Genomic DNA, 23,264 nt, shown 5'->3' with positions numbered 1-23,264 from the left:
GTAAGAGGGAGAGACAGAGGGAGGGATACATTACATTACACTGTTGTGAGCATTTATACATGTGCAGTGGTGTCTGTGTCACTCTGCAGTTACACCTCCAAGACACTAGGTGGCAGCGGAGGTTTCTGTGAAGTGCTGTAAAGTTTAGTTGATGCAAACACACATTAAACACACATTAAACATGGTTTAATAGAGACAGTTTCAAACACAAGTACACAAATCAGCTTCACTATAACTCGCAGCATTCACAGACAAACACTTGTCTTTATCTGGACACATTTTCCCAACAAATACAACATGCTAACGTTATTAGCACAAGCCTATGGCATTTAACATTGTATAAATTAGCCTAGCAACTAGCAGAGATTTCTCAGCTCAGCCCCCTCCTACGTGGAGAGTTCCCGCTTACATGCAGTTCAGGAACACAGGAGCCTCTCTTTGAACGTCTGCAGTTGTGATTGAACATTTCACAGCGGGCAGTGAGCAGACAGTTTGGACTACACACTTACTTTAGTTCCATTGTGTATCTCACTGAGCTGGGTCCTGTACATTTTTAATATCTTAACGGATATAAAATTTTATAGTGCATATTTTGTCTATATGTGAGCATTGGTGGTTCAGTGGTAGAATTCTCGCCTGCCACGCGGGAGGCCCGGGTTCGATTCCCGGCCAATGCAACACACTTTTTTCACCCTACATGACTGCAGAAGGCTAAACCTTTTACATAATGCTACAGACTGAGACGGCTGGCTACAGATACATATAAATATATTCCCAGTAAAAAGCACCTATAAGCGTGAGGGCTGCTGCAGCTGCCTGTTGTAAGAATCAACTCTTTATAATTGATCATTGGGATCTTTAAATTGTCAAAAAACAGTGAATTTGCCCTTTAATTTTTTAAAAATTGTAGGTGATGTTTTCAAATCAGCTTGTTCTAAAAAGATATTTAATTTTAATCATATAAATAACAGAAAAGCAGTAAATCGTCACATTTGAGAGGCTGGACGTGGCAAATGTTTGTTTTTTTTCTCGATTAAAGAATTACAAATTATGAATTTATTGAAATACTTATTTTTTATTGTCTGTTGATGAACTGATTTACTGTTTCACAACTAATGATCACAATAAACACAATCTTAAAGACTAAATTAACAGACTTCATACAGTGCATTTACAGTGACTGAAATGTTTGTTTTAAAGATCTATTTTTAATTCTTAAAAAATTATTGATATTTTAATGAGTAATGAAAAAAACAGACATTTGTTGTTTTATTTTAAGTTGAAAAAAAAATGTTATTAAAAAACAAAAAAATATTTTTTGAAAACAAATTTGCAATGAAATTAACATTAGTTTTCTTTAATGACTAACTTTTCAAAAATCTACATTTCCTAAATTCTTTTAATAAAATTTTTAAAGGCAATTTATATTTCTTTATTTCTTTAATGACAAATTATATATATATTTACATTTCTCAATCTCTTTAACAACAAATTTAAAACAAAAAGACATTTTCCTTTAAAATTTTCATTAAAAAAAGAGAAAAATAACGTTTCTTGATTTAAAAAAATTCTGAACTCAAAAAATGAATTTCTTTGAAGAAGAATTTAAAAGGAGATTTATATTCACAAATGTCTTAAATGACAAATAAATAAATAAAAAACAATTTCTTACATAATTTTAAAATAAGTTTTTCAGGAAATTAATTTTAATTTAATCTAAATTAATTTCTTTATAGTAAAAAGTAAATAATGAACAAAAGCAGCAACAACAACAATACTACTACTAATAATAATAATCCAATTATTTTATGGCAGATTTTAAAGTAAGTCTACATTTACGGTTTCCTTCACTGCTCCCCTGATACCACCACAGTTAGCTCAGTATCTTACATCTTCAGGACAGATATGATGTTTTCAAACCAGACCGAACGCCGAATGCACCCACAGCAGCACAGCATTATATCATTCTTCTTCAGTCACTGATCTAAACGCAGCAGTGCAGCTGAGGGTAACAGCAGAGGCAGAGCTTAAGCCTTTGAGCTGGTCGTCATCCAGGCCTCAATTACACACAGACATCTGGACAGATGTTCAGGCCACGCTTTGTGAGCAAAAATAAACACTCACCAACACAACCACTGTTTGTCCTCAAACACGCATATAAACACACACACACACACACACACACACACACACACGCCAGCTCGACTATATTTACGCCAGCACAAATGGAAACACACATTTGCCCTCTTTACCTAATTCTCCATCTGCTGACACAAATGCCAGCGTCTAATTCAGTCTCACTGACACTGGTTTAAGTGGAGAAAATGCAAAATTATTGCTGAGCCAGAGAGAATTACAACTGTGTAACATCTGAAATATGACTTTGTATTTCATAAAATAACAGGGATTTAATACTCTCCCCTTAATGTAGTGAAAACATCCCTTACAGAGAACATTCAACATGTTTTCTTATTGTTCAAACATATGTAAACCCCATCTAACCTCCTATAGTTAAAGGCTGTCTGTGATTAACTTGTGCAGTTAAAATGTCTCTGAGCCAGAGCACAGAGTCACCAGCAGGTGGCAGCAGCACACAAGTGAAAATAATACAAGTTCCACTTTCAGTTTCTCTGTCAGCTCTCACTTTAAAACTGAAAGAGCCTGAAATAAGGAACTCAAAGATGTGAGATGTCAGCTGTGGTAAAACTAATGAGCTTCAACTTGTTTATTTTAAAAACTGAGATTTAATAGTGTCAAAGACCAACCAGTGTGAAATACAACAAAAATCCAAACTGAGATTAAATGTGATGGTTTAAAACTTTGGATGAGGACTTTCTTTTTAGAGAAAATTAATATTCTTAAGTGCTCAAAAGTAGTGCTGAACAATGAGTCAATTAATTGATTAGTCAGCTAACAAAAAAAAATCATTTGCAGCTATTTTTCGTCAAATGTCAAATATTGTTTTGTTCCAGCTTCAAAATTGTATCTTTGGGTTTTGGACTGTTGGTTAAACAAAACAAGCAGTTTAAAGACATCACATTGGACTTTGGGATTGTAAAAACGTGTGATTTTTCTCTACTTTTTGAGGTTTTACAGACCAAACGATTAACTGAAATAATTACTGTCAGATTAATTTAGCATGAAAATAAGTTGCAGCATTACTATAAAGATAAAAAATGTGGTAAACGCTGCAGTTTTTATTATTTCAACAAGGGCTAAGCCTGGAGGGGATCATTTGTTTGGTCATGTGTACGTTCATCTGTCTGTCCACAGCTAATCCCACAAACTATTGGAGCTATCAGCCTAATATATATATATATATATTTCCCCCACATTTTTTAAGGTTCGTTATCAAAATACATTTCTGGCTGAAAACAACAAGCCTTCCCATCAGCTGAAGGCCACATTTTGGCTCTCATTGTGGCTCAAATACTGATGTCCATAGAAAAGTTTAGTTTCATTTCAAACCATCTGCAGATTTACTCCATACCTGATATGTTCTGATCCACCAGTGTGGGACTATAGCCTGCTTTACTGTTCGTAAACAACAGTATGACATTTTTTGGTGGGCGGCGCTTAGCTGGAAGTAAAACAATTCTCCACAGACAGTGTAGAGTGTCAGACCGAACTTACGAACGCACCATGTCAGGTCACTCACTCTCTGGGACCAGTAATGTTACTTGAAAAAGTACACTGACTAACAGGACCAGACTGGCCGACCCGTATGCTCTCACTCAGTGGATGGATGATGTCACGGGAAGCTTTGTGGTTGGTTACTATGCCAATCTTACAAAGGAGGACGACACTTGAACCGTTCCCTCCAGTTTGTTTTGCTAACGAAGCTAACGCTAGCTAATGCGCTAAAAAGTTAGCATTACAGAGAAATCCAATATTCCTCTTAATACCTCCCCAGTTTCTGATGAGGTGGACATGATATGACTCAAAGAGAGGAGTGACTTTGACTGTAATTGCTAACATGTAGGCTCACTTGCTTCATGCCTGCACATGTGAGTTACAAAAGTTTGTTTTCGGCTTATCTCTGATCTGTCATGCTACAATGATGCTGGCAGGAACAGATGAATCACCTTCATGCTTGAATCATACATCAATACTAGCCTAATTTAATGCATAATCCATGATGATGATACAGAAAAATAAAAATGAATATCAAAAATAGGATATTGCTGATAATTTAGCGACCGACTAAAGTTTCACAGGTAGTGTTTTCAGGGGAGCTCATGTCAGCTCCTCTGTAGTTCACACCCTGTGATCCAGTAAAGTTAGGCACGATACAAGATGAATAAACCCCCGTTTTTATTATCTTCACCACCATTTTGAGTGGGAGCCAACTCAGCTCTTCTATCTGCATATTGTCTCCCTTTCATTGCACCACACTGGACACACAGCCTGCCCTGCACTCCCTGCTGCCCCCAGACACACCTGGCAGAGATCTGCACTCTGCTGATGCCACGTTTTTGTAGTTTCTGGTGTTTTCCACTTGAACATGTGCATAAAAACAGCAGATTGAAACGCTTTCACTTCCCCTGCTGTCCAAAAACACAACAGAAGCTTGTCAACGAGCTACAGTGTGCTGCGGAGATTACTATCACTCGTATCGGGAGAGTGGCCTCACCCATGACTCTGGCGTGAACTTTGACTTTAACACAGACGTCCTCGTTGGTCTCGCTCAGCAGCAGCACCTCCTCACACAGAACGCCCTCCTGCTGGGCCATGTACTCACACGTCACCTTCAGACCTCCTGGGGAACACACAGAAGAAGAAGAGGGATTGGGTTTCGTTTTTACCTCACACACAGTTTCTTTGTCTACATACATTAAACACACACAGGTAAACATAAAGTCACACCTGCTGCTGTCCACACCAGCTCCAGATACAGACACAGAGTGCACAGTAATATAAAAGGTGTGACAGTAAAGGTCAGTAACCTGCTTCAGTTACAGGCATTTAGTGACCTCCACTCCCGGAAACATAAGAGGATCACCTTTGGCCCAAATCAGCAGGTTAAGTGGTGAGATGGAATCCAGTACACACATATTCAAGTTGTCTGCCTCATTGGTGTTTGGAGTTTACCACCTCAGACAGCTTGAGTAACAAGAATCCACACACAGGAAGGAGTGTGTACGTGAGGATTGTTTTTATTACTCCTCAGAGACGGACTGCCGGGCTAACATTGTCCCAACTGTCTGTTCCTGTAATCCTGTGCCATCTGCTCCTCCACACAGCCTGTAACAATGCTGCTGAGAAATACATGCAGGGTATTTAGCATCAGGTCTGCCTCCAACAAAAACAGGCACGTACTGCTTTTGTATTTGTGTGCGACACTCGGAGTGAATGTTGCATCGTATATATGGCTCAGGGAAGATGAGGCACTTTGTGACAGTTAAAGGGATAGTTTGGGTTTTTTGAAGTGGGGTTGTATGCGGTACTTACCCGCTGTCAGTGTATTATCTACAATAGATGGTGGTCAGCATGCCCCCAGTTTGGAGAGGCAGGCTGGAGTACCGCCACAGCAGCTAAGCATTGTAGTGTTGTGGATGGGGGCCAAGGCAAAATGTGTTTTAAGCCAACTAAAAAATCAATATCAGTTTAAGAAAACGCTGTATATATATATTTTTTGCTTTACCTGAAGCCATGCTCTCTTCAAAGCCAGACTCCATTGACAGCTCCCAAATACAAAAAATGTCCCCTAGGATCAATATATATAAATCAACAGGTGATTTCCTTCTCTTCGAAAAAAATCCTAAATGATTGAGTTGTTTTCGGACCTTTATGCTCTGCCATTTCTCCTCTAATCATCACGCTGTAACCTGTGACAAGCTGTTATAATACCACAACTATCGCACCTTCACATATATGTAGGTTGTTTGTCAAGCTGCAAGCATCACATAGGTTTACATTACCAAAGGTTTATGACAAAATCACTTGAGATGCTGTGCTGCTGCCAGAGGAGCCGCTGAATGAGCTCCCTCTGAGCGGTCACTTGCCTAAAGAGTCTGAGAAGTCCAGGGCTGTTCATAAAACATTCAGGACGCCACAGTTTATTCCACACTACTGAAGCTGCTCCTCTTTTTGGAGCCACCATGGAGTCGTTAATAATTTTGCTTTCAGCCATGCTTGACATTGCCGTGGGTAACAGTATGACGTCATATGTCAACAAGTCGAAATATCTAAAGTATCACGATATGAATTTTTCATATGGTATTAGAAATGATACCGGTATTATCATGAGCGAGATGATATGGCACACTGACTATAAGTGCCTCATAAAACTTTTTCTTGAAGAAAACTACTTTAAAGGGGACTGAAATAATGAATGACATTCTGGAGCTCTGTTTGCAGCTTGTAGAAACATTGCCACAAGCAGTGTGATAATATTGCTTTACGTAATGAGTTTACAGTGTGAAGACAAGATAAGAAGATAAGACGTGAGTGTATTCATTCTCCATGGGAAATTGTCGTGCAGCAACTGCAATACAAAGTAGTAAAGACTAAAGGGGTCAAAGGTCAGAAATTCACCAATAAATTAGCTTATTGCAGATATACTGGTGTCAATGTAGATGTCCATCCAACAGGTGACAACAAGTTGCAGTACAGAAAGGCCAAACTAGGTTTGAGATCATTTACAAACACTGTCACGATTACAGATTGTCCATTAGAGAGTGTTGGCAAGGGGATTTTCCAACTGGAAAGTAAGAAAGTAAAAATCAAAGGGGTTATTTTTCGTGCTTTTGCTAAACAAAAAAAAAAAAAAAAAAAAAAGACATTATACACCATTATTGGTCTTTTAAAAATTCAATACTAATTCTATATCAGCCTTAAAATACAGTTTCAGCTAACTTCTCTTCCCTCTGGCAGTGAGAGTCGTTACACAAACACTGTCAACGTGTGTACACAGCGTGTGTGCATAACGTATGCCTGCAGGTGAGCTCGCCGCATCTTTCTCGCCCACGGGAGCGTTTTCTTCAAGGCTTTTTATGGCTTTCATCCCCTGGATGCCAAATATCTTTTTTTTGTCTGGAGCATCCACTCCAGAAACTGGAGTGCTGCCTGCTGCTGCTCCATTGGTGTCTTCCCCCCTGTCTGCACCCTTTAACTTCTGCTGGTGCAGGAAAGTCACCACAGACACCACAGCTCCAGTATATACACAGCTTTTTGTGGTAGCAATAATTCGACTGATGTTCATTTATATGTAAGAGAGAGTGCCATCACTGTGGTAGCACGGCTCAACACATGAGAAGAGAAACGGAAGTTAGGAAAGCAGACAAACAGAAAAAGTTAAAAGGAAGTTATATTAGTATTAGTAAGAATATTAGTACGTTTCTTCTGTAGCATGAGCTCTGTAGCAGAAACGGTTCTTAATTTGTTGTTGTTCGCAAGAGCACATTGAGTATCATTTGTTCTTTCACATCAGATTGTGGTGCTAACGTGCTAACTTTACTTCCTTCTTGAATCTGTCCTGTCAGTCTTCCTGTCACTTACTTTCAAATTAAAGTTTTCAGTCAGAAATCAGTTACAAACTGCAGGAACATAATCCACACAGTGTGTACACAGCATGAGAGAGAACAGGCTGAGGCGCTGAGCTTAGGGCAACACTTCCCCCGTCAACCCTCAGCCCCCTCCTGTGTGGAAAGTATCTGCTTTCATGCAGTTAGGGACCGTCCCATGAGGAACACAGGAGCCTCCTTTGAACGTCTGCAGTCCCAAAAGCTGCAGAGCATGACGCAATGAATGATCACTGAATCAGATCAGGAGTTAAATTCACTCTGTGCTGTTTTAACTTATCAACCTCCTCAGTTCTCTGTCATGGTGATCATCAACAACTCAGTGTGCACATGCTGAATTTGACACGTACTATATGTGAAACAGTTGTGATGGAACATTTCACAGTGGGGCAGTTTGGACTACACACTTACTTTAGGTCCATTGTGTATCTCACTGTGCTGGATTTTGCTCACTATTAAAAAATATTTATGCAAATGATAGGAGCACAAATGCATTGGTGGTTCAGTGGTAGAATTCTCGCCTGCCACGCGGGAGGCCCGGGTTCGATTCCCGGCCAATGCAACACACTTTTCTTTGCCCTTCCACCCCTCTCCCATAAAAGCTCTGCACTACAGTGGCAGTACATCAATGACCAATGACTTTCTCCTACTAGTTCAGCTATGTTATGCCTACAGGTATGGTAAGAGTGGTTTTCAAGACATTTTTGCACAGCAGACTGGTTTTACAACACTGTTGAGGACTGTCCGAAGAGGGGGAGGTGTTACAAGTACAGTTGTGCTGGCCTAGGGTCTAGGACATGTCCCCTTCACTGGAGATCATACAGTTCTGCCTGACAAGACTCAAACACTGGGTCAGCCTTTCTGGCACAGTTCTTAAATGTTTCAGGTCTTACTGAACTGGTTGACAATTCTGTGGCCATGGATGACCACTCTGATAACATGGACCTGACATGTGGTGTCCCACAGGGCTCTACCTTAGGCCCAGTTCTTTTCAGCCTATATATGTTACCACCTGGCAATATCATTAAAAAATCAGTTTCCAAATTTATGCAGACAATACCCAGCTATATATCTCTGTAAGCTCAAATGATTACAGTCCTGTTAATGACTTGATTGCATGCATCTCTGACATAAATCTGTGGGGGACACTAAACTTCTTACAGTTAAATCAAGACAAAACTGAAATAGTAGTTACTAGAGCAAAAGCTAAGAGAAAATTAGAATTACCACTTCGTGGCTGTAAGTAACACAGTAACAGTCAAGTACACCCCTCTCTGTCCAGACTTATTTGTAGCCATGACAGTTGACAACACCTCGAATATGGATGGTACTGCAAATTCTAAAACACAAATGCATCACACATCTTAAATGCAACAGCATAGAAGATCTCAACAATCACCACAGTTTCAAAATGGGCACCCAATATTACTGTCACCAATTCAGTATCTGACCAAATGTCTCCCCTCCTGTCTCTAACTTATGCTGTTGAATTATGCCCAGAACAAAAGGTCATAGTGACCTTTGACTATTGAATTCTAATCATCTATGTGTCCGAATTAACGTTTGTGCCAAATTTGGAGAAATTACCTCAAGGCATTCTTGAGATATCACGTTCACAAGAATGAGATAGACGAGGTCACAGTGACCTTGATCTTTGACCACCCTCTCTCGTTACTCATTTTTACAGAATAAAGCTTCAATGCACTTAAATGTACCTCAACGCAATCTCTGTTAGCTGTTAGTTCCCGCCACCAGCTGCTACCAACATTAACTAGCTCTCCTCCTTAAGATTTAAACACAGATTTATTGTTCATAATGTAGCATCATCAGCAAAACAATAGTGTGTCCCCTGACACGTTGATAATGAGTTTACTGTGTCCTTTCATCCCGAAACCGTCCTTCAAGATCTCTGTTTGTCCAAAACATGTTTTCTATTGTCCCCAGGACGATCGGACAATGCTAGTTTTGAGCCCTGCTTTTTAGCCTGCCACGTCATTGATGTGACACAACAGAAAAACACAGGCCACTGCCATCTGTGAATTTCATCTTATTTGACGATAGGCCAACGGCAGTCAACAAGGCAAACATCGACTGTAAATGATGCTGAAGCTAAGGTTGAAATCACTTCCTGTCAGCCTTTATTATGGTGGTCCCCTTTCTTGCATAGTTTAGCGCCCGGCTAGAGTGGGAACAAGGCACTGTGTTATTTAATGTTTCATGATATTGTATGGTGATAATGTGTCTTTAATTGACTTGATGGTAAGCGAGTGTTTAAATTTAAATATATCGCTGTCGCAGTAGTCATGCTAAAAATAGGCTTATGCTTCATGGAATATCTGTAACATCACGGTGATCAAATCAAATTAATCATCAGCAATGGTGTTCAAATAATATGGATGACGGCTGAACATAATTAAAGACTTTTGAAAACATCAGCACGCTTTACCATTGTCTGGCTTGAGGTTTGCTACATCGCCTGACAGAGATGTTCGGGTGATAAATGGGTGCACTGAACACCACAAAGAGTTTCTATTAACGTCATTACTGTAACCCTAACCTCATTTTCTGGAAGGGCTGTGACTGCAGTGCACCTGCCTTCATTAGCAGCTTTATTTATTTAGCCAGAACCAGTTAAACAGGGGCAGAGAGACCACAGTCCCACCAGTAAACTAGCCTCAAGCTACTGAGAACAACAAAGCTGTCAGTTCATTGTTTGGTAGGCTTTAACAGAAACCAGAGCAGGCATGGTGTTAAGTTCTTTTTAGACACACACTCTGCTGTGTTTAATCATGTTTTGTTTTCTCCTCATCCTCTCATGATCTTACCCTCTGGTGCCGGTGTGATATCAGTGATCCGGAGGTGTGGACTAGGCACTGGTGCTGGACACACGTCCTTCCCCAGAGCTGGGACCTCGGGCAAGGTGAACACTACTTCATACCGGTGCTGCGTCTTCAGGAAGCCAACCTGCAGTGTAAGGGAGACAGAGCTGTGAGGGAAAGAGTCAAGTAAAGATTTAGCGATTAAGATGAAAAACAAAGGCTGTCTTTCTCTCTCCTAAAACTTTGGACTAATCCGACTGGTACATAGGGAGAGAGGGATTTATAGAGAGGCAAAAAGGCTTTGGCTTGGCCTCACATTCCATAGTGTAAGTCCACTACAGCTCAATAAATAAAGGATTAATCTCTATGAGGAACATGGATAAGTAATTCTCATGAGCACTACACTGTTTGAGTTTTTCTTGAGGGAGTCGTCTAATTGAAATCATTAGTTATTGCTCTGGCGGTCTTAATCCCCCTCACCTCTGCCAAATTGGCAATTTTAGCCAGACGGGAAATAAAACAGAGTTACCTCTTGGATTTCACTCAGCCCCAAAACCTTCCAATAATACTAATCCCTTGTGAATAGAAATGGCTGTAATTCAAGAGCTTAATCCAAACGTGGTTACACCTTCCTTAGAGGTTTGAGACTCTCCAAAGCTCAACCACCCAAACACGGACTCTCTGTGGCAGCAACAAACAAGTTGAGCATTTCTGACCTTAGCTGATGTTTAGCATAGCCAGAGCTAGAACTACAACAATTAGTGGGTCAACAGAAAATTAATGTGCAACTTTTTTTTATTATTAATAAATAATTTTTCAAGGAAAAAACATTGGGCGAGAGGCAGGGTACACCCTGGACATTCACACCTACGGACAATTTAGAGTCACCAGTTAACCTGCATCTCTTTGGACTGTGGGAGGAAGCTGGAGTACTAGGGCTGGGTGATATGGACATAAATCAATATCTCTGTATTTACAGGCTGACTAGCAATACACAATATATATCTTGGTATTTTCTATGAAATAGGCCTCATGTTTTAAGCTGCAAGTCAAAGCCACATTTGAGATGTCACAAGCACTTTTATAAAAACGGACTGTGATCAAAATAAAATACAAGGACAGGGATTTTATTCCCTGTTTGCAAATAAACAGCGGCACAACATGTAAATGAACAATGACATAAAATAAATAGCAGGGCTGCACGTTAACGTTTTGGCACAAAGGTGAAGGTTTCCAGCGCAAATCTATAACATGAGTATAAAAGTAGCAGCTGATCTGATTTACATCACTGAGCTTTGAACATCCTCGGGTTTTGGGTCTGCTGGTCAGATAAAACAAGTCATTTAAAGATGTGGGAACTAGTGACTGGCATTTTTTGCTGTTTTCTGACATTTTACAAACTAAATGCTTGACTGATTAATTGGAAAAAATACTGAGTTAAATAAAATTCAGAAGAAAGAAATGGAAACCAGGCACCCAATTTTTGCACACAGAGCTGATGCATCCAAACACTCTGTTATCTCCTGTTGCTGCTGCACAATTCACACCTTTTCAGTTCACACTACCCATATGCAAAATTTATAAGGCAACTATATGGAAAGGAAGTGAGAGGAAGAGCAACAGACAGGTGGGGAGAGGCGAGTGATGTAGAGCTAGCTGCCGAACTTTTAGCAAAGAGAAAAATTCATGAGGGAATGGTCACAGACAGGAGTGAAGAAAGCCTCACAGAGGAGTCCGGATAACAAAGAGAGACAGCGAGAGAGACAGCGAGAGAGAGAGAGAGAGAGAGAGAGAGAGAGAGAGAGAGAGAGAGAGAGAGAGAGAGAGAGAGGAGGCTGCAGGGAAGAGCCGGCAATGAGAGATAAGCCTAAAGCCCCTCCAGCTATGAGCTGCAAACGGCAGTTTCGGCCCCGCATGACCCCTGGTTGGAGCAGCAGAGCAGAGGCTGCACACAGCATGAAGCGAGACAGGAGAAAGGGAACACTGAGGGAGCGCTGCAGAGAAAAACAATAATCATTCTGTGAGCGTAGTCCCACGCATGTCCAGGCGCTGTGAACTGCCTCTGAAAAATTGATTTAATATGAATTTCATGCTGCAAATTTGGACCAGCGGAGAGTTTTCTGCCATGATAGAGACCAAGAAGTGATCAAGGAGTGAATCAATGTGAAACATTTCAGTCAGTAAGTAAATTAAGGTCTCGTTTGTGAGCGCACTACTGAGCGGTGACACTAACATGTCATTTCTAAAGATGTGTAACACTGAGAGTCGGACACACCCAGAGTCACAAACGACTCATCGTTCCTCCGAAACAATGGTGCAATTCTTTAACCAACTTGGAGAGGAAATACCACACACTGTATGAACTTGTATGTCAAGTTCACAGATAAATCCAGTCACACAACACTCTTAACAAAAGAGAAACTGGAGATTCTTACGTGTGAGATGACGATTTGTAACTTCCTTTAAAGTGTTGGTTTACAGCTGTTGGCCATGCTAGAATACAAAATTACTTGTGGTGTGACTCCAGATGACAACTCAGTGAAGTCATTTTCATTCACTCAAAAGTGCTAGCATGCATCTTAAAGGGATAGTTCAGATTATTTTTAAAGTGGGGTTGTATGGGGTTTATCCATAGACAGTATTTAAATTTAACACCAGTAGATGTCAGTCGGCACGCCCCCAGTTTGGAGAAGCAGGCTGAAGTCCAAAATCTGGAGGCGAAGCAATGCACTGCTGCATACGGGAGCAGCAACAAAACGTAGTTGAGCCAACTACAGAATCAATCGGTTTAAGTGTACACTAACTTTAAAATATCTTAACTGCTTGCAGACTTTCAGAACAGTACCCGAGCTGACATCACAAAATGACCACATGCAGCAAAACACAGGCAACATCAACAACCATGGTCCAATCTGCTAAAATTGAATTGAATTGAAGTTGGTTGCAAACATGTTTAGCTAGCTAACGTCGCCAGAGAGCTGTCCACTAATTTATATAATGGCTCGCTTTGTACATCAACAGTGTCATCACGATACGATACTATATCAATTATTTGGACAACGATATGATATTTTCCGATATTACAAAGTGTGCCTCGATACGCTTTCAATTCGATGCGATTTAGGGGTGTGCGTGAGTTATTAGACAATATCATCTGCCCGTCTAATACCGTCTGTAACAGAAAACGCTGCCACCTCTTTATTTTCTACTTTTGGTCGTAAAACATTAAAAGAAGAAACACATAACAGGTGCAGTAAAGTTCACTTTAAACTGACTCCACTAACACACATGAAACAACACATGGTATAAGTTAACCTTCAGGGCTCTCTGGCAGAGAGACCTCTCTGGAGGAAGTCATTTGAACCCAAGGCATCATCTGTTTCCTAAAATTCTGGTCTATCCGTTTCAGAGCCCTGAAGGCAAACTTCTCCAAACAGTCATAAAACACAGATTAACAACAAGATCATTTAAACTGCTATTGACTCATTATTATCTTAAGCATGTTTACATTGAATAAATTAGCCTAGCAGCTAGCAGACTTTTTTTTCCTTCTACTTATAAATTAAACTACATGTAACTAGGGGTGGGCGAAATGGCCCTAAAATAATATCACGATATTTCAGGGTATTTTTTTTTACATGTCACCCCAACAGTTTGCCCTCTAATACTCAGCAAAGTTTAAAATGATCTCTCATTTCTTTAGTTTGTGAACAACAACAGTAACTCAGAGTGAGATTCAGATTCTGTATACAATATTAATAGGTCAACTAAATAAAATCCACCACAAATTACACATTTAAACAGCTCCCAAATACAAAAAATGTCCCCAGGGATCTATATATATAAATCAACAGGTGATTTCCTTCTTTCAGTAAAATCCTAAATGATTGAGTTGCTTTTTTTTCCACCTGGACCTTTATGTTCTGCCATTTCTCCTCTAATCAGCACACTGTAACCTGTGACAGGCTGTTAAGATACCACAACTAGTTTTTTGTGGAGTTTTTTGTGTCACATAGGTTTACATTACCAAAGGTTTATGATAAAATCACTTGACAACACCGACTCCCATGTGCGCACGGGTGAGAGAGGAGAGGGAGAGACGCTGTGCTGCTGCCAGAGGAGCCGCTGACTGAGTTCACTCTGAGCGGTAATAGTAGTCTGAGAAGTCCGGGGCTGTTCATAAAACATTCAGGACGCCACAGTTTATTCCACACTACTGAAGCTGCTCCTCTTTTTGGAAACACTGCAGAGTCGGTAATACTTCTGCTTTCAGCCATGCTTGTTGTTGCCGTGGGTAACAGTATGAATTCATATGTCTATAAGTCGAAATATTGCGAGTATCACGATATGAATTTTTCATATGATTTAAAAAAATATACTGGCATTATCGTGAATGAGATGATATGGCACACCCCTACATGTAACGTTATTATTTTTCTCACACACTTGTGGTTTAAGTGACCGCATCCCCCGTTAAATCCCTATTGCTTTGATCATGTTTAACATTAGCATGCACAATCCAGTCAAGTCTCTGGATCTCACAACTGGTAGACATAATTAAAGCGAGCCAAGTGCTGAGTCAGGTGATAATTCTCTGTGGGTTTGTCACTACGAGCTTCACTTGTCACATAACATTCAGTTATTTGATTCATTGTAGATATAAAAATATTGATTAGTGCTGCTTTAAACTAAAAAAAACCTCCAGTATAGCTTCTTTAACTTCCCTTGTCTGAATTTAACGGCAGTGTTTCCTGGAGGAAGCTCCACGTCCTTACAGTCATTAACCCTTACTCTGGTTCCACACAGTAACATGATTACACTTAATGTGCATGTAAACCTGCAGAACACAAGCTCATAATCATAATCTGCAAGTTCATAAACATGGCCGTCCTGAGTCATGCAAATAATTTGAACTGGATTCTGCAGCATCACTTTTCTCAGCTGATCTCTGTAGCACTGACAGCTGCTCATTTGCATCCTCTGCTTCACTATCTTATCAGATACACGAGTGCAAACATGGAGAAATGAACAAAGATTATGTGTTGTTTCTAAATGCCTCCGCCTCGCCTGCATTCACACACACACACACACACACTCTGTGAAATTCAAATTACCTTCATCAAAACTGGTATTCATACAGCTGTTGTATGCATGCCACCTCCATCCCACACACTCCCGCCTCATCTTTGGTCTGTACAACCCGCATGGCCATTTCCATAGCAACCCCCCCCTTCCTCAGCTCCACGATGAGCCACGACGCCGGGCTGACAGTACTCTGTGCCCACTCTCCAGCACGCTTAAAAGCTCTGAGAAACAAACTCGCACACACGCTGCTCTGTAACTGTGAAGGTCACAGCCAAGTTTGCAGTTCATCTCCACGTGCACGTGCTGCTTTTAGGCAAATCGATTTGGCTGTGAACTAGTTTCAAAGCTTGGAGAGGCTTAGTTAGTGTGAGCGTGTGCAGAACTTTGCTTTGAGATTTTGGTACAACTGAGAAACAGCAGAAGAAGAAAGCTAACCTGGACGCCCCTGAATGTGTTTGGTGTCTACTTAGGCAGATGTACCATGCAAGTTTAGCGCACTTCAACCCGGTAAAGTCACATATACATTTAAATGTGTCACAAATCTAAAGAAAAATAAAAGGTTCAAAGGAATGTCTGAGGGATTGAAGGTTATTCAGTGAAAAAGGAGAGAAAATGAGAACAAATACAGCTACAGTCTCTATGATATCGATATAAACGATTCAAGGACATAACTCTGGCTGCAGGCAGGAAATCTGGTCTGAAAACCCAAACTACTTGAGATGCACTTGATTTTGTGTGCCGTCCACTCTAACAGAAACAAAGCATGACTTGTCAGATAAATCTTCAGTGCATGTCTTTTCTCAAACAGTAAAACCAGTGCTTTTGAATTGCCTTAGGAGCTATAATTCATCCCTATCAATGCTCTTATTGTGTTACTCTTTAGTGTCCTTTATCCAACATCTAGAAACAAGAGTGCAGCCACGCTAGCAGCTCTGTGAGGCGCAGAGATGCTCTGAGCTAAATGCTAACACTCAAGCAGGAATACTTCACCCATCATCATTTGTATATCAATTACTCAATCTATGTTACATTGAATTCAGGAAGACAACTTTGTTTTATGCCTCTCACCTGGTAAGACCATCCTGATGACGTGAGCTCAACATTCTGTTTTGCTGTCTGTATCAGTCTGGCCCCACTGCCTCCCTAACTTTTAATTTCCATAGATTAAAATCCAATCAAAGCCAATCAGGGATACGCACCGTAGTTAACAATGTAAGCAGCCAATCAGCGACTGTGTTGGTAAAATGTATGGTAAATGGATCTGCACTTCTATTGCGCCTTTCTAGTCAACTGACTACTCAAGCGCTTTTGACACTACGAGTTACATTCACACGGGTGGCCGAGGCTACAATACAAGCTGCCACCTGCTACACAGTTTTTGACACACTCACACACTGATGGAACAGCCATCGGGAGCAATTTGGGGTTGAGTGTCTTGCTCAAGGATGCTTGGGCATGTGGACTAGAGGAGCCGGGGATCGAGCCGCTTATCTTCTGATTGTAGTTGAAGGCGTAAAACGCAGGATGCAGCTTGCAGAACAATAGTGGCGGCTCCCAAAGCAGCAAGCGCTAACTCTAACGTTAGAGGAGTAAACACAGCAATAAGTGAAGTTATTGCAGAAATCAAGTTGATAACAACAACTGCACAAGAATAAGAGTTTGCACTTGCGGAGTCTTTCGGTAGAACAGACGTTCTCACCGTTCTTCCGACTGGATTTGGCACAAACCTTGATTTATTAATTGGCTCTGCTGGTGATGATGTTGTCTGGTGTTTTGGTACACTGACTGGCTCAAGAAGTTTGTCAAGGCAAATACTCCTGCGGACTGAAAGTGTTTGGGGCGACAGCGAGTCCAGACTGATACAGAGAACGAAAGAGAATGTTGAGCTCACGTCTTCAGGATGGCCTTACAAGGCTAGCGTGCCTCAACAGTAAACGAATAATCTATTGAAACCACCGCCACATGCCGGGGCAAGCGTACGTGTTGGAGCTCTGCTCAATGGACTTCATGAGCGTAGTTCAAATTTTGCCAATCCAGTCGGAAGAACGGTGGAAATGTCTTTTCCCCTGACAAACCCCACGAGTGCATTCTCCTGTTCTTGTGTAGTTGTTGTTATTGACTGTATTTCTGTAATAACTTAATTTATTGCTGTGTTTACTCTACTAATGTTAGAGTTAGTGCTTGTTGCTTTGGGACCTTGATTGGCTACTTACATTGTAAACTATGGTGTGGATCCGTGCTTGGCCCGGAGTGGATTTTAATTTCTTGAAAGTGTTTGAGCTCACGACATCAGGATGGTCTTACCCGGCTAGCATGCCTCAACAGTGAACGAAGAATCTATTTAAAACACCTGGGCAAGCCTGTGTGTTGGATCTCAGCTCAATGGACGGCATGAGCGTAGTTCAAAAGCACTACGCTCCACCTCTCGTATGCGGAAGCGTTTTAAATAGTAAGGTTTTAGTGAAATGCATGTATTCAGGAAGTACTGGCTGGATAAATAAGATTTTTACTTACACTGCACGAGTTGTGTGAGACAGATGTTTTCAAAAAGTTTTGCTATTGTTAAACAAAGACCCCTTTTACTCCAATTGATCAAGAATTTTCTTCGTTTTTGGATTCTTCGTTCAACATGGAGACGTGAGAAAAACAAAGATTTCTTTATGAATTCGATGTAACATGGGGTGAGTAACTTAACTGATGCAGCTGATCAATTTGCGGGTGAAGTATTCCTTTAATAGCTATATCTACCATAGTTTCCATCTGTGTTTAGCATACAGACTTTGTAATCAAGGTTGGGCCGGTGTAAACATTTCAAACCACTGGACTGGACTGGTGTCCTGAACTTTAGCAGGTGTGGCACTTGACTCAGCAGTCACTCCTGACAGGAACATAATGACACTCCTATTCACACTGATGTATGTTCAGTGTGTTGGTAATAACTAGTTATTTGACGCTATAAAAAAGGGTTTTAACGTTATGATTGACAGCTGTGTGTGCCAGTCACTGTGCTCACAATCAATGGTGCTGCTCCTGATTGGTCGGATGGCAGTAATTTGCTACTATGGAGACTGCTACTGTGCAGACTCAGGCTCCAAATGATGTCACCAGCGCTAGATAGCAGTGGCTGTATCTGGGATATTTGGCCTAACTTTGTATTGTAAGAGGAAATGGAGACTAATTAGTGCTGAGGCTGATGGAGAGGTTATTAGTTTTACACGTATTTGGGTCATAAACCTTAATTTAACCTGTGACGTGATAGACGGGGTGAGGTAGGGGGAATATCTGTGCTAAATTTCATGGTGATTCATTCAAATGTCACCAAGATATTTCAGTCAAAGCTACAAATGTCAGCCTTGTATTGGTGCGACAGGACGCCAGGGAATCACAGCCATTTGGGTTCATCCTCTGGGGACCTTGTTGAGATGTTTCAGTAAACATCCTGTGCTCAAATCCAGCCAAGGACCTTTGCTGCAAAGTATCCCTTGTGTTTCTCCCTACTTTCACTGGCAGTAATGGTGCAATGGTGTGTTTACAACAATTAACCCAAAGAGAGAAAATCCATGTGGAGCTGCTGCGAGCACAAGGTAGGATGAAAAGAGCTGAAAAAACCCACAGCAGCCCTTCATTAGCATCATGGTCATTAGCAGCTTCAATGCTAACGAAGTCTGCACAGCTGAAACAAATTAATCGTCACTGACGGTCAAAATTAAGACACGTTTCTCCACATGCTCCTATTATTACAGTGTGTTGAAGTTTCCTGGAGCCTTTGGCACCTTGTGTTGCCGCTGCTTGGCTCCTACACTGAGCTCCTCCAGGATTTAAGAGCTGACAGCAGAGAACAGATGAGAAGTCTGATATCATTGTTCTCTGCCTTTATAGCCGACAGAAGAGATTAACAGTGATGAGAAAAGACTTTAATCTTCTCCTGGATGTTTTGCAGATAAAGCCCATAAACTGAGGACACTTCCCCACTAGATCAAAGAGTTATCTTCTAATGTTATATCCACCAGTGGGAAAAAACAGGCACCAGGGGAAGTGGAGCCCCTAATTATGACCAAGCACAAGACTGTCAGGGTCACTGGGCTATATGGAGACTATCTGTGAGAAGGCAGTGTTGGTTTTCCTCCAGAAAAACTTTGTTTGATGGTAATGAATCTGTTTACATCTACAGTACTGTGGCTTGTTTTGGCCAAATTTTTTATTATCATGGATTGATTCTTTTTTAATATGAAATGATATGGGATGTTGTGCCTGTGCAGTATTAACCTTTAATCAACCTTTAAGCTGTTGACTCTCAGCCTCATCCCTTTTTGGGCCACTATCCTGGCAGGAAAGCAGTGATGTCTTCATAAAAACAAACACTTTTTGGGCCAATATCCTGGCAGGAAAAGCAACGATGTCTTGGTTAAAGACAACCACTTTTCGGGCCACTATCCTGGCAGGAAAAGCAGCGATGACGCCGTAAAAACACTTTTCGGGCCACTATCCTGGCAGGAAAGCAGTGATGTCTTCATAAAAACAAACGCTTTTTGGGCCACTATCCTGGCAAGAAAAGCAGTGATGTCTTTGTAAAAACAAACACTATTTTGGCCACTATCCTGGCAGGAAAAGCAATGATGTCAATTTAAAAAACAAATGCTTTTGGGCCACTATCTTGGCAAGAAAAGCAGTGATGTCTTTGTAAAAACAAACACTATTTTGGCCACTATCCTGGCAGGAAAAGCAATGATGTCAATTTAAAAAACAAATGCTTTTGGGCCACTATCTTGGATGGAAAAGCAATGATGCCTCTGTAAAAAACAACCACTTTTCGGGCCACTATCCACCATGAAAAGCAGCTGTGTCCCTGCAAAAAACAAATGCTTTTTGGGCCACTATCCTGGCAGGAAAAGCAACAATGTCTCGGTAAAGTAACCTTATATATCACCACACAAACGCTGATAGGATTGCAGTATGATTATGATATGGTTTACAGAAATGTACAATCCCAACATTTTCCACTGGCGACCGAGCTGCTCGTCCTTACCTGCTCCTGTTTTCTTACATGTTTTAGTATAGCAGGCATTTTAACTGCATGTTTTTACCTTGAATCTGATCAACGGAGATATCATTATAAGCCTGGCAGGAACACTAACTTGGACTTGACTGAAGTGATCTGCTATACATGGTGTCCATGAAGCAGATGGGGACTGAAAAATGTCTGCAGGCTGAGCAGGAAACTACTCCAGAACATTTTACATCCAAGAGAGCATGTGACGATGCCAACTGAGAACTGAGCTTGTTAAAAAACAAAACAAAAAAAACAAGATCATTGTCTGGTAAAGATAAACATTCCCAGTATTTTAGTGCAACTCACTGAAACTGAATGGAATCATGCCAGATGATCATGTGAAGGTAATATTTTTTGCATGAAAAGCACAACAATCAAATTAACCCTTTCTTTGCACTGCAGATGACATCGCCTTTTCATCTGAGTATCATGCGTGACGCTGTTTCATGTTTCCTGCTGTCAGTCACTTCCTTCCTCCCATTTAACTGCTGCTCCACCTCCCTGGCTCCTACATCAGAGTTTTGCAGTTGAATCTAAAGTCACGACTTAAACTGTAGAGCGTCAATAACAGCTGAAGTGTTGATACTTCAAGGATATTTTGGGAGATTTTGCTTTATTCACAGATTTGGCATGAAAGGGGTCAAGAGAGTGGGGATGACATGCAGCTAGGGGCCGTGGGTTGGAATTGAGCCAGCGGCTGCTGCAGCAAGGACCCAGCCTTTGTCCATAGGGTGCCTGCTCTACCAGGTGAGCTAGTGGGCAACCCAAAAAATAGTTTCTGAAGCCAGTCTGGTATCAGTTATTTCTTTAAAAACAAATGTGTTAAATAAAATTATTATTTTCTCAGTTGATTGTGTACAAAAAAACAGCAGACAAATTAATCTTAGTTAAAGTTCAATCAGGAAGACTTTCTTTATGCTATATTCATTCTTAATTCTCTCTCTATCCCACTCCCACTACTTCCTCCAATCAGCTGACTATTGGCCAAACTTTAAATCTGATCCCCTCTCTGCTCCTGTCAGCTGTCATTAAGTGGACTTGTCACACCCTCCTCCACCCCATTCACCTCCAGTCACCTGATCCAGAGCCCAGGACGAGCTCATCAAAAGCCCACTCCTCTTCACATCCAGATCCTCGGCTCCCTCCATCTCATCTCACCACCACCACCAGCATCTAGACTCCACAGGGGGGGATCCCTAATCAACCACGTCTTTACCACCCTCGTGGAATCGATGACATCACAATGGGGTCTAATCACCAAAGACTCTTCACATTTCTTATACTTATGTGCACATGTAAATAAAACAAGTCTCTCCTGACTGAACTACACAAACATAACTGCAACTTAATAAGTAAGATCTCCCTGTGCTGTTACCTTGTCGTGGTGGACAGGCTTGTGCGCTTCTAAGATCCTGAGAGCTATGCTAAGGAGGGTAGGTCCAACCTTACCAGAGGGTTTCAGACAGAGGGTTTATACAGATGTTTCAGTGGAAACCCAAAATTCTAGTACAAATCTGAACATGAGCATAACAGGTCCTCTTTAAGAAAATTTGTCAGTCGGAGAAAGTACCTTGTTAGAATGATGGAATAATTATTGCAATCTTGGAGTAATATCTAAGCAGTCTTTCTTCTAATCTAACACTCCGACTATGACCCTAATTTCAGTAATATATTTTACATGAGCAACAGGACCTGAATTTGAAACAGAAGCAGCGACAGCAGACACTTTTTTGGGGGGTTGATGAAGTGTCGGTAGAGATAAAAACTTGCAGATAAAAGAGAATAACAAGAGGCAGTACATGTAAACCTGGAATCTGAGAAAAATAAATCAAAGAAACTGATTTAAATCAAATCAAATCTGATGAAAAATTTAAACAAATCTTACTCATCCACAGTATCTATCAAGTGTCAGGCTATTGCAAGGTCAAACACACCTTCACCATGAAGTTGCCATCGTCCTCTGGAGTCACCATGACAACGGAGTCATGCAGCTTTTCGTCAAAGTGAACATGTGATGGGGCTCCAGCAGCGGGGGGCATCTCTGAGAAGCGCACGCCTCCTGCCTTCGCACAACCTGAGAGAGAAGAGTGAAGAGGTGCTTAAGGTTCAACATGAACAAAAACACACACTGAATTCCTTTAAAGGGAGAAGAGACGTGTCAGACCGCAGCAGTCGACTCCTTTCAATAACATTAACACAGCACTTCACAAAGATAATCACTCAAAGCTGCTACGGCAGTCTGTACTGAAAACACACACAGGCACGTATCCATGCAGACATACAGTCCCTCATATACAGACAGGGCACATTAAAAGGAAAAACCTGAATCAAAGTGTGGAATAACATCAAATGCAGATGCTTCCACGCACCGGTGCTCACTGAATTATGGTGATTCGGCCTTTACATTCACCACATCTCAACCCAGTTTCACTCTAATGGAAGACTTTGGACCAAAGTGTAAGACAGTGTTTTCCACCAACATCTACATAAGACACAATATAATAATATGATAACATAAACTTTCATCTTCAGATCTATTTAGTGATGTCAGTGATTGTCTCTGGTGCTATATGTCCTTTTGTTATGTCTAGCTATGTTTTTTTTCTTTCAATCTTCTGTGCTCAGGTCTCTCTTGCAAAAGAGATCATAATCTCAATGAGATTATTTAATTAAATAACGTATTTTTTGTCTAAATGAGGAAATATCTTGTGGAGGAGTGGTGTTCATCCCTCCAGTAGAGTTCCACAGACTTGGCAAGGAGCATTGACGCTGTTCTGGAGGCTTGTG

At 41.0% G+C, this 23,264-nt stretch overlaps 1 protein-coding gene and 2 non-coding genes across 4 annotated transcripts in view; 2 read left to right on the top strand and 1 right to left on the bottom strand.

The window, feature by feature from the left end:
- Positions 1–23,264, bottom strand: part of adissp (adipose secreted signaling protein) — a 55,811-nt gene that overhangs the window by 3,277 nt on the left and 29,270 nt on the right. For both annotated transcript variants that reach the window (XM_050067139.1, XM_050067140.1), the window contains exons 3-5: positions 22,412–22,551; positions 10,349–10,487; positions 4,634–4,759 (exon numbers count right to left, since the gene is read on the bottom strand). In XM_050067139.1, coding sequence (XP_049923096.1) covers positions 4,634–4,759; positions 10,349–10,487; positions 22,412–22,551 — 405 coding nt within the window. The remainder of the gene's footprint in view (positions 1–4,633; positions 4,760–10,348; positions 10,488–22,411; positions 22,552–23,264) is intronic.
- trnag-gcc (transfer RNA glycine (anticodon GCC)) lies at positions 607–677 on the top strand. Its single transcript has one exon. It is a non-coding gene; the product is annotated as a tRNA-Gly (tRNA).
- On the top strand, positions 8,015–8,085 carry trnag-gcc (transfer RNA glycine (anticodon GCC)). The gene has a single exon. It is a non-coding gene; the product is annotated as a tRNA-Gly (tRNA).

The sequence above is a fragment of the Epinephelus moara genome, chromosome 17, assembly GCF_006386435.1.
Source record: "Epinephelus moara isolate mb chromosome 17, YSFRI_EMoa_1.0, whole genome shotgun sequence".
NCBI classification, from domain to species: domain Eukaryota; kingdom Metazoa; phylum Chordata; class Actinopteri; order Perciformes; family Serranidae; genus Epinephelus; species Epinephelus moara.
Note: the sequence above shows the minus strand (reverse complement) of the source record. Positions and strands in the feature narration are given on the sequence as shown.